This window comes from Hemiscyllium ocellatum, chromosome 10, assembly GCF_020745735.1.
Source record: "Hemiscyllium ocellatum isolate sHemOce1 chromosome 10, sHemOce1.pat.X.cur, whole genome shotgun sequence".
Taxonomy (NCBI): domain Eukaryota; kingdom Metazoa; phylum Chordata; class Chondrichthyes; order Orectolobiformes; family Hemiscylliidae; genus Hemiscyllium; species Hemiscyllium ocellatum.
In genome coordinates, this window is record NC_083410.1 from 87117545 (window position 1) to 87130323 (window position 12779).

At 36.5% G+C, this 12779-nt stretch overlaps 1 protein-coding gene across 1 annotated transcript in view; it reads left to right on the forward strand.

Moving 5' to 3' along the window:
- The window catches only part of LOC132819839 (serine/arginine-rich splicing factor 7-like), a 28422-nt gene that overhangs the window by 12148 nt on the left and 3495 nt on the right, over positions 1–12779 (forward strand). The window contains exons 2-8 of the mRNA XM_060831703.1: positions 377–557; positions 4670–4846; positions 5769–5843; positions 5932–6009; positions 8515–8568; positions 10940–10987; positions 11979–12014. Of these exons, the coding sequence (XP_060687686.1) occupies positions 377–557; positions 4670–4846; positions 5769–5843; positions 5932–6009; positions 8515–8568; positions 10940–10987; positions 11979–12014 (649 nt within the window). The remainder of the gene's footprint in view (positions 1–376; positions 558–4669; positions 4847–5768; positions 5844–5931; positions 6010–8514; positions 8569–10939; positions 10988–11978; positions 12015–12779) is intronic.

Genomic DNA, 12779 nt, shown 5'->3' on the forward strand with positions numbered 1-12779 from the left:
CATGATGTTGCACTTCACATGCCTCCATAACACATAATTTTTGCATTCATTAACAGAGAACCTTCTTTAAAAATTGTGTAGAGATTTTTCACTTCATGTTAAGTCGGAGTAGTGTGGAATAGAATCCTTTATTGTCTTTGTATGCTAAACATTTCTGTTCTTAGATAAGAGATTCATTTTTATCACTTGAGATTTTCTCCCCTTTTCTGTTTCTCTTAGTACAATAAAACAGTGCAGTAAGGTTTATGTTTTTTAAGTATGTACGTAAAGTGCACAGTCCAATAGTTATCAGATAGTTAAGTGTTATATATTTAAAGTAGTTTTTATTTAGTGTTTTGTTTCGTAGACTAATGATGTCTGATGTGCATCTCAACAGAAACCAAGGTCTATGTAGGTAACTTGGGAACAGGTGCCGGTAAAGGGGAACTAGAGCGTGCATTCAGCTACTACGGACCACTGAGGACAGTCTGGATAGCACGGAATCCCCCTGGTTTTGCTTTTGTGGAGTTTGAGGAGCCTCGAGATGCTGAAGATGCTGTTCGTGGTTTGGATGGCAAGTAAGTAAACTTTAAAGGGGATCTATATCCCCTTGGTAAAGTCACTGCTTTCATTATTACTTGCTGATCTTTTGAATTACTTAATATGAATGTTTTCAGCTGTTTTTTAAAAATCTGCTCAGAGCACAGTTGTTTGGTTGTGAAGGTACTAAAGGGCAGGCTAGTTTCCTTAAAAGTAGTGGTAGAAATAATGGTGAATGTGCAACCTTTCCTATAATATTAATGTCAATATGCAGGAACTTTCAGTATTTAGGAACATAGTGGGCATTGTGTGCTCTGATCAGGAAAAAACAACATCTGAGGATCATTCACTGTACTTTAAATGAGGGAATGAATAATGAAAGGACTGACTTTATCATTTGGATTTAGCTCCCCTTTAAATATGGGCAGTTGTCAGTGAGTGACAAATGTATAAAACTGTTGTATATATGTGTGTGTGACTGTTGTGCTTGGTATCCATACATTTTTTTTATTTATTACAATAAATACAATAGTGTATGGATAAAAAACTATGACAGCTGCCATTACTGTAACCAAACCTAAATGAAACACTCGTGTGGTCTGACACCTGTGGAAATGATAAATTGTTTTCACAGTTGTCATGTCATTCACCAGCATACCAGTGCTATTTTCCCATCAGAGAGCCTGTCCAGTAACTGAATCTGTGTATGATTGTTTTTCTGTTTTTTTAGGTATTATCTGCCAGTCAAATTCTAACCAGTTAAGAGCCTTGTTTGACTGATTTTACTACTTAGCTTATTCTGCCAGTTTCTCCTTGTGTACTAAGCATTCAGTGGTTAGAAGGAATGGAGGTACTTGCTCCTAAATGTCTGCTAATACTGCACTGTAATCTTCCCATTTTGCAGGAAGTACCTAAATCCAGTATAGGCAGTCTAGAGTATAAATCTGTGTTGTTGATTAAAGGGTTCCAGACTTCTTTTGCCAATGCCTCCCCTTTCAGAAATTTGTATGGGCTCAACCTTTTGAGCAACAGTTGGGGGAATAATTATTATGAAACCAGCAACATCAAACCACAATGGTCTTTTGATTGTGTATGACTTCAATTGAAGTTAACAAAATAAAGAAGAACATGAAGTCAACTGGGGTGTTTGATATTGACTCTTTTTAGCATTATTGACAAGCAAATACTTCCCTGTGTTTTTGCTTGGAGGATTTTGTTTTCTCAGCACAATTAATATTGTTTCAGACAACATTATAAATTGCACTGACCTTGTATTATACAACTAAATAAATCAAACATAAAATAATCCTTGGTGATTTGCCTTATCTCAATTAGGATGAATTTATTGCAGTGGCATAATTTGAAAATTAATGCTTAATTTTGGAGAGTTTCAACCACAAATCAGTCTTTTAGGCTTCTATAATTGTTCAACTATGTAAATACTGAAAAAAAATCTTAATTCTCACATACTTTGAAATAACACAAGCAAATAATAAATAGGTTAATAGGGGCATTGGATTTGAAGTGAGATCCGGCATTAATCAAAAGGCAAAACTTGAAAATTCTCTGAAAACAAAATGATCAATATGTCTTTTAAGATCTGATGCCAGTCAGAAATTTACTACAGAATCCTGTTTTAATCCCAGACAAAATACTTCAGAATTATATCTTTAACCAAGGTCTGACATTTCTCAGTCCATAAAAGCAGAAGGCAATATTAGGAATATGGCTCATAGGCAGCTTTGAAAAGACTGATCCCAGCATATCATGCTGTTTCAGTAGTATCTGATCAACTTTAATTAGTCCAACTTCTATAGCTAGAAATCAGCATGAATTCAAACATCTTGTGATGTGATTGCCTTATGCCATGTTACATGTTTTACACTCTTCCTTTGAATTTCAACTTAAATCTGCTCAATTTCTTAACAGTTTAAAGTAATTTATATTTTCTGAAGTGCCTCCTGTCTGTAAGATTGTATTGGTGGCTCACCCTTCTGTCAGCCTGTGGTCAATGCTCCCATCCCCTGGCATCTTTGTTTGCCTAGGGAACTGCTGCTGCAAATAGCTTGACTGTCATATCCTTTTAATTTCAGGCTGTCTATTCTTGAAGATACATTTATCCATTTGTTCGTCTGAATGAACCTTGGATTCCCCTTGCCAGTTTCATTGCTGGGATTTGTCCCTATGCTTGTGCTAATGCTCCCTTCTGAATATTTTTGAGATACTCTAAAAGTGATTCCTTTTGGATTTTTGTTTTGTATGGAAAAGCGCTTTTGGCTTCACTTGTCCCAATCCCTTTATTGTATGCCAGAGATTTAGAATCTGTGTTCGAACTAGAAGTTTGAACATAATTTGGGCTTTAGTGAAGCACTTTGGCACACTGTCCAATTCTTCTATCCATTTCAATTTTTAATGGGTTCTGTTGTGGAGTTGAGGACTTCCTTTATTGCTCACTGAAATACATTTGAACTATGGCTAAGATATTGTAAGTTTAATGTTGCATCATAAGTTTGGTTGATTTTTGAAATATCATCCAGTTGTTTGTTGCAAGAAGAGTTTTGTATGGCCAACTAAAATATGTAAGAGTGCTCTCAGCAATTTCAGCAATTCTAATTAAAATGTTTTTATACATTTATTTAAAAATGACCACATGAGTATATATTCTGTGGAGGGAAGTGAAATACAGTTTTTGATTTGCACTTTGGGAGAGATTAACTCTCCTGCGACTTTGTCGCTCATGAATTGTTAACTTTGACAGTGGGCAAATTGTATTTCTTGCTTTTTATCCAGTATCTTTGGTCAGCTGACATTAATACGTTATTTAAAATCTCTCTTAAATAATAGTTCTGATCTGTGGTTCCAGATATTCCACAGGAGCAGAGATACAAATAACTGCCCCAACTCCAGTTTCAGAATAAAACTTTGATATGCGCATACAAGGCTTTGGCTTGACTTTTTGTCTCCTTTTTGCCTTTTCCCTTTCACAGAGAAAATAAAGATAACCCGTTTTTACTAAAATGTGGTAAATGCCATTAAAATCACTTTACTTAAAGTAAAAATAATAATGAATTTGCTTTAGATGCACAAGTGTTGGCATCAGTCCCAGTTAAACTTTTGTAATGATGATCTCATTTTCTTTCTTCAAAATGAATTCTCCTGTCTTCTGTCACAGCTTTATTGGTGTCTAATTTTTTAATGTGACTTCTTTCATGATCCTCACTTTCCTTTCATACCCCAAACTTCAAATTTAGTCAGACACCTGAGTCAATGGATAATACATTGCCACACTGGACCTTCTGTTTAAAAAGTAGAGGCACAGAGTACCTTTCTAAGATACCATATTTTGCTAACTTGTGAACTGAAGTTTGACTTTTTTTTGCTGTAAACGTAACTGCTCAAAGTGTTAAGATTTAATTTTCATTTAAGTGGATGGAGTTACTGTGCGACTCTGCTCAGTTAAATGGTGCAGTGCCTTTAACCTTACAAATACTGTTGATTTGCTTCTGTTTTGCTTTAATTTTGTGTGTTTTTGATCTGTCTCAGCTGTGATACTGTTTTTTTCCAGTCTAGTTTCAAGAAAGGTAGGTACTGTTTGTCGTCTCCTCTTCCCCCTGCCATGTACTTTTCCTCCTTACCCTCCCCATTCAAATTGTTTTTGATTTTGATTGGTTTGGATTTTATCCTTTAGGATGTCGGGAGACCTTTTTTTAGATTTTGGTCAGATCTTCAACTGCCTTTCCTGCTATTCTTCCCATGTCAGACAGGTTTGCTTATGCAAATGTTGCCAAGCGACTTTTAATGTGACGAGCTTCATCGTAAGTTTATATTTCCATATTTGGCCTTTCATGCATTGGTGATCTAGTGTTCACCTCCCTGTTGTAGGAGAAAGCTTGTACAGGGGTAAAAAGGAATCTGAATAATCTGATTTATTGATATGTGATAATAGGTGTTGAAACTATAGAAATTGCAGAGGTCCAAACAATTTGCATTTAACTGTATGTATCGTAAGGTGAGGGACAGGTTATGCTGTTGAAGCCTTCAAGTGCCAGCCATTTCATAGAGATAGTATTGTTTTAGTTACATCTTTTAACTGATGCTTTATGATGGATTGTCTTTGGCTTTATGTAAACACTAATTTCTTTAACTTAAGGGTAATTTGCGGCTCACGTGTTCGAGTGGAATTATCAACAGGAATGCCACGCCGCTCACGCTTTGAGCGGCCACCAGCACGCCGACCCTTTGACCCAAATGATCGGTGTTATGAATGTGGAGAAAAGGGTCATTATGCTTATGATTGTCATCGCTATAGCCGACGCAGAAGGAGCAGGTATGAGTTGCCAATCTCTATGATTTCTAATATTGCTTTAAAAATTTAAATTTAAGTATATTTAAGCAACTTTATTTTAAACTGAATAAAGAAATGCAATATTTATCATTTTTGCTTTATAATTAAGTGATAATCAGGCCTTGTGGCAATTTTTGCTTGACTTTTTGAGTTTCACTGTGAATGTTTTGAATATTAATGATCCACCTGGTCCAAACCTTTCAGGTTTCTTCGTTTGAGTCAGTCACCGCGATTCAGAATGTCGTGAGCCTCATGATATCAGGCTAAGGCATCTAGCAAATCCAACAGTTTTGATGCGCCTAGAGCATACGGTGATTGGCATGAGGCCAGATCCCCTCGAGAACCTGCTACAACTAGCTTCACCTTAAGATTCTTTTGAGGGCAGAAAATGTTTGAGAATGAGACAAGGTGATCGCCGTTATGCTGTAAATTGGCTTTCAATTGGGCCCCTTTCTAGAGGAACGCCAGATTGACCGCATTCCCTCGTAGACAAACCATCCTGCGTCAATCAAGCCTCACTTTGGCTCATTTGGCTGTCAGTTTGATCGTCGTTAGATTGAAGAACATCTAGATGCTGCGATGGTCTGATAGATACTTCTAGACCGCCTAGATCTGCTAGACCTTGGTCCAAAGAGAGGGTCGACTGACCTGCAAACTTGCAAGGTTTACTTTACGTACCACTTACAAAGTGTTTTTACAATGCACAGAATACTAAAAACTATGTAAAACTTTTAACTGAAATCTACGTTATGTAGATTTAATCTAAAAAATAGGGCCCCACGTTGTCTTCAAACTGACAAATGCATACTATATTGTAGCAATCTTGTTTTGACTCCAGCAGAGGTATTCCAAGATTTTAAATCTGAGTTGTTAAATTTAATACTGCATTCTTCTGTTAAACCAGGTCTAGGACTAGGTCACGTTCACGCTCACGGGGAAGAAGGTATACCCGTTCACACAGCCGTAGCCGTGGCAGAAGGTATATCTTTGATTATCAGGTTAAGATTTGAGAAATGAAGCCTTCAGTTTCTAGATATCCATTTAAAAATGACCAATTTTTAAATTAGGTCCAGGTCTTTTTCTCCTCGGAGGTCCAGGTCTTTCTCTCCAAGAAGGTCTCGGTCATTCTCTCCTAAAAGGTCCAGGTGAGTGAACATTTTTCTTTTTCTTCCTTTTCCAGTCGAAGTCAGTTTTTGAAATACATGATACTACAAATTGTATGGTTTTTTTTCCCCTCAGGTGCAATCACTAGGATTTAAGCATGTGTACTTTGTTGCCTGATAATTGTTTGAGAAACTTGATTTGCAATGAAAGAACTTATTTGTTAGTGGGACACTGAGAAGTTGCCATTATAAGAAATATATTAAGTAATTTGGTGTTGCAAACTTTGCGTTTTATACAAATAATCTTTCTCTTAATTTGCATGCATGTAGATGACAGCATTCTGGTCAATATAGTCATTTACTATCAATCTACCTTTACATTTGGGCAAATTGTAACTTATTTTTACTTAATCTTTTTGACTGTTGCCAGGCTATTTCCTTTCTTTGCGTCTAAGCTTCAGTTTATGACCACCTTTACTGTGGGCTTTTGACTTATTGGGTTTTTCTTCAAGATGAAGCATGGAAATGCCGTTTGGATGTTATAGTTTCCATGTGTCAAATGGAAAGATACTGTTGAAATGGAACTATTTAATGTAATATTAGTATTTTTATTTGTTGTTCATGGGATGTGGATGTCACTGGGTCAGCCAGTACTTTTTTACCCAGAGGACAGTTAAGTGGCAACCATGTTATTATCTGTCTCAAATCATGTGATAAGGGCAGCGGAATTCCTTCCTGAAAGTATATTAATGAACCAATCAGCAATGGTTTCATGGTCTTCATTAGAGTCCTAATTCCATGTTTTTATTGGATTTGAATTCCACCATCTGCGTGGCAGGATTCAAACCAGAGTCCCCAGACATTGATTAGGGTCTCTCGATTAACAGTCTGATAATATTGCTAGGCCATTGCCTCCCTTTTTAACTGGTTCTGTAAATGTTCTTTCTAGGAAGCTCTTGGTTTTCATTTGATAGTAACTCTGTGTAATGGTCGAAATTGAGTGATAGTAGTTGGTAATCTTAGCTGCAGACTTCATTCTGTCTTTCTCAGTTGCATCATTCTTAAGAATTTATTTTAAGTCTTCTGGCTTTATTGTGGTTTTGTTGACTTGTGACACCTGATGTGAATCTTTCTCAGCTATTCTGGACACTGCAATGAAGCAACACAGTTTACCCAGATTGAATGGTGCGCAAGTGCTACATCTGGGAAAACAGAAGCAAAATGTACTAATGCTGCCACTTTGCTATTGAGTTTGTATGAAAATGCTGTTGACATTGCCAGCCTAATTGAGCAATGCTAAATTTTAATATTTTTGAAGGCATGTCTGTATAGAGTCTCACTTGTATTTTAGAGGGATGATATAAGGTAATTTGCATATATTATCTGCTAGTACAGCCCAAAATCTGTAGCTTTTTATCCTAGCCATCTTGAACAGAATTGGTGTTCGTAGACTGATATGAAGCTGATTGCCATCTAATGCACGTGATTATGTAGGTGCTCATTTCTGCAAATACCTTACTATATTCTTGTAATGTGAAGTTGATGTAATCACAGCATGCAAATGCATTATTGCCCTTATCAGCTTCTGGGAATTGTAAGAGATTAGATGTGTACAAATTATCTGTCTACTAAACTTGCTTTCTTGATAGTTTACAGAATTTTGAATGTGGCACCCTTTGTAATCAAGAGAATTGGTATTTACTGGGATTCTTGTCTGACCACAAACATTATCCTATTATATTAAGTTTTCTTTGATGCATTATCCCTGCAAACACTTGGAGACATTGGCATCATGGTAGTGTTACTGGGCTAGTAATTCAAAATCAAGGGACGAAATTCGAATCCCACCATAGGAGATGGTGAAATTTCTATTGAAGTATTGGACAAAAAGCTTGTCTTGTGGCAAACATGTAATAATTGTTGATTGTCATTTAAAGCCCATTGGGATCGCAACTGTCCGTTAGGAAATGTGCCATCCATACCTTGTCTAGCCTACTTGTTACTCCAGACCCACAGCATTATGATTGACTCTTAACTACCCTCTGCACAGTTGGAGGTAGGCAATAAATGCTGGCCTGACTAGTAACCCCCTCGTTCCATGAAAAGGATTTAAAATAGGAGCAATGTTATGTGTTTCAACAGATTTTAGAATAGTTAGTGACATCCAGAAAACGATTGGCTGTCCCCAGTAGAAATGAGTCAAAAATTTCCTCTGCAGCAAACCTTTAAACTGTTGAAAATTGTCTCTTTTTTTTATGCTTGCAAAATGATAATACACGATTTATTTTTAAGCTTATTCTCAGCTAGGTTCTTTCCAGGAAAGATTGAGTTCTTTAAAATGCAAACTCAATTACAAAATTTCCTCACTGCTCATAGGAGTTATTGTATTGGCACTGCCTTGCTGGATTTGACTTGACTTGAATTTCTTTATGGGTGACTTGTAGATGCTTGAAGTGTTTTTTTTTCTCAATGTGCCCTGTGAATATTTCCTAGTAGCCTACTTTTCCTAGATCACCAAAGGGTCAATGCTTTTGTTTCTCTTCGTAGGTCTAGATCAAGGTCACGGTCCAGATCCAGGTCTTTGTCGAGACAGAGAAGCAGGTTAGTTTAGTTTTCTCCCTCCATTCTAATAATTGACAGGAGCACATTTGATAAGTTGTCAATTACGTAGGGGCTATGTCAGATACAGTTGAGTCGAATATGATGCCTAGTTAAAGTAAAATTTAGAAGCCTATTTGAAGAAAGCTGTTTCAACAGTGCCCTCTAAACCATGACCTTTGTGTATTACGAAGGATAAAGGTAGTAAATACCTGGAAGAAGAACTAGGAATAATTCAGCCCCTCAAATCTGCTCCGCCATTCCATATGATTATGGATGATCTTATCTTGGTCTCAAATTCAATTTACTGCCTGCTCCCCATAATCTTTCTACTGTTACTAATTTAAAAATCTTTCTTTTTCCTGGCATCAGCCACACTCTGGGGAAGTGAATTCCAGAGATTCATCTTCCTTTGAGAGAAGTAGTTTCTCATCACCTATTTTAAGTTGCTATCCCTTATCCTAAAGCTATGACCTCTTGTTATAGATTGCCTCAAAAGAGGAAACATCCTCTACATCTATGTTGTCCGTCCCCTTTGGTGTCTTACACTCCTCAATAAGGTGTCTCATTCTTAAATTCTAGAGAACATTGGCCTAAACTGTTCAATCTCTTTTCATAAGACAAACAATTGATCTCTGGTATCAATCTAGTGAATCACCTCTGAACTGTCTGCAATGCCTCCCTTAAGAGCATGAAGACTCTGCACTGTACTCCAAGTGTGGCCTCGCTAATGCTTTGTACAGTTATGGCAACACTTCCATACTTTCATACTCTATTACTTTCACAATGAATACCAAAATTCCACTTGCCTTTCTTATTCCCTGCCATACCTCATCCAGTTTCAGTGATTCATGTACAAAAGCACCCAGATCCCTCTGCACTGAAGTACTGTGAAGTTTCTCTCTATTTAGTCAATAGGGTTACCTTTCAGTTCCACTGACCACAAAGGCTGACCTCACACTTATATTATACTCCATCTACCAAATTTTGACCCATTCACAAAATCTATCCATAATCCATTGGTAAATTTCTTGCTTCTTTATTGCAATTTAATTTCCGACTGATTTGTGACATTTGCAAATTTGGTTTGTCTGCATGTCTGTGTCTGCATTCAAGTCATTAATGTAGATTGTAAATAGTTGGGGGCGAGGTCTAAACCCTGTGGTGCCCCAGTAGTTACATGCTGCCAACCAGAAAAAGGCCCATTTATCCTAATACTACTTTCTGTTGGTTAGCTAATTTTCTGTCTAAGCTAATAAATTATCCCTAATCCCATGTGACCTTACCTTGTGTAATAACCTATTGTGTGGCACCTTATCAAATGCCTTCTAAAAGACCAGATATAATATACGTGTTGGATTATCCACTTGTTAAAATGTTTGAAGAACTCTAGCAATTATTCAAACACTATTTACCCTCCATGAAGCCACGCTGACTCTACTGGATTGTGTTATGACTTGCCAGATGTCCTGTTACTAGTTCCGTGATAATGAATTCTAACAATTTCCCATTGACAGATATTCAACTAACTGGTCTGTTGTCTCATACTTTCTGCCTGCTTCCCTTTTTGAATAAGGGTCTTTATAATTGCAGTTTCACAATCCACTGGAACCTTTCCTACACCCAGAGAATTTTAAAGTATTATAACCAATGGATCCACTATCTCTGTCACTTCCTTTTATGTAGGCCATCAGGCTTTGGGGATTTGTCTGTCTTAAAACTTAATAATTTCTTCAATATATTTTCCCTACTGATCATTCTAAGTTCCTCCTTTTCTATAACCTTTGCATTATCCTTCAAGCAGGCAGCAATTACATTAGTTATAGGGAGGAACTCTACCAATTTTTCAAAATGTTAACAACTTGTTCATTAAGCTGCACCACATTTTGGATCACAAACCTTAATGTGAGGCAGAGCAGTGTCAGAGAAGGAAAGGAGATCATTCCTGCTCTTGGGATTATGAGATGCCCTGTTCTATGTGCCCAAAGATCTCTGGGTCAAGAATTGGCTTGTTTAGTCATATGAAGACCTGTGGCATAAACTCTTGGTCCTAAGTAGATGCAATCCTCGAGTCAAGGCAAAGCTGATGAAGAATAGGAGCTTACGAGGGAGATTCAGCAGATTCTACAGTATAAAGTGTCTTGTCCAAAAAATATAGAGACAAAGATTGTATGACAGGAGTTGGTGCTGCAATAAGCAATTACATTAAAAGCACAAAGAGAATAACTCTATTGGCTTGCAATGATGTTGAAAATAGGCAATTGAGAGACTTGCAGAGACGTGAAATAATTTATTCACAAGTGGAGAAATATGTTTAATCTGAAGGTAATACATTTTGTTGCTGTCAGCTAGCACCTTTATTTTGTTTTAATAGGTCTCTATCTCCCTTAAGAAGATCCCAGTCTGGATCACCGGTTCGAAGGTGAGGAAACTAAATAAAACTATGAAAACTTAAATGTTTTTAAAATGTTTGCCCTCCAATATCAGTTTATAAATGGGGCTTCTGATGCTTCAGGGTTTTCCATAACTACATACAAGGTAGTTAACTTGCTCCCGACTATCTAAAAGTAAAGTTGAGCCAGTTGGTGATAGCTGTGCAAAATTAGTATGGATAACTGTTTATCTGTCATTTCAGGGATTCTACTATTAAAATGCTGTTAAATTGCTGTGATCGGATGTCTTGCATTCTAGTCATTGCATGCTAAAATACACAAATGCTTTCTGTGTTATGGGAGCCAGGTTCCAAATGGGTATTGTTTTATCAGTGCGGCCTGAATTTGAATTATGCCCAAACTGATCATTTGAGTTTTTGATTAAGTCAGTTTGGTCATTCTGAACCCTTGCACTACACAATTGCCCACCAATTAGTGAAGTTGGTTAATACAGAACGTTTGAAAAAAGGTGATATTATTTTGAGATTATTCTGTTGTTCAGGTAAATTAAAGGGAGTTTCACTCTGCAGTTTTCTTTGTGGTACCTGATGGGGTATGATGCTACCCAGCTCCTCTCAAATAATATTCTTGAACGTTGGTGAGAAGAGAAATGTTCTTGTACCTTTTCATATTGCATTCATCAATTTAAATACCAGAATGCCAAATTTTAAACAATCTCGAGCAGTTCATAGTTTAGGAGAAAAGGGTTAGCTGATATGCGGTTGTGATGAAAGCAATAGGGAATTAGGTTACTCACACTGATAATTCAAAAAGTGTGCAGGACGTGAACAGTATTTTGTTTGCAGGGAAACTGTAAAATGTGCAGTGTGTTGTTTCTTGTAAGTGTAAATAAAGTAGGTTATAAGAGCAACACATTATCTTAAATTTATTTAGTATAACTATTAGTATATTCTGAATTGTCCTGTATGTGATTGATCTAGATGGTTTTGCTAACCTTTGTACTTTCATTTCTTAAAACAGTCGCTCAAAGTCAAGATCACTTTCACCAAAACGAAGGTAAGGAATTATTTTTTAAGTAACACTTTATGCTCCATTACCATACAGTCTTACTTTGGTTTGGGGCACAAAAGATTAGGTCAGTCAAAAAGTTGGTTAAGTGACAATTTTAAAGTGGAAATACTGTCTGAAGGAGGAGAATTTCCAACATAATTTAAGCAGATTGAATAGGTTTCAGTTTTGCCATTTTCTGTAATTTTGCATTGATTATAATGATCTGTGCTGATGAGAATCTTCCACTAGATGGAGCATGGTTAAATTAACAGTAATAGAGGTATTTCATTTTCCTTTGTTGAACAAACAAACAACTTAATTCACAAATCTTTAATTTGGTTTAGGAATTTACAGTACGTGTAGTATTGTATTTCAATTTTGATGGTGCAACTATAATTTTTAGTCTCTACAAGAACCTAAGTTCAATTTTACCATTCCGTCACTGAAGTTGCAATTTTCAGTAACGTAATCCTGAATTTGATGGCACCCTGTATCTAAAATCCTATCTGTCAAATTAGACACAGCCTTAATTCGTGATATTTAGATAAAAATTGTTAAAGGTGTATCTGCTACGTTAAATAGGATAGATTACTTTAAAGGATGTTAATACTTGAAGATATCCACAATTTACAATTAACAATTGAAACATTGTGTACAGTAGATTCACCTGCCATACTTATTAGACATTTTCATGAAAGTAATTTATTAAAGTGAATGAAATAATAGTGCTGTTTCATGCCAGATACCCTTATGTAAATGAAAGATTTCCCT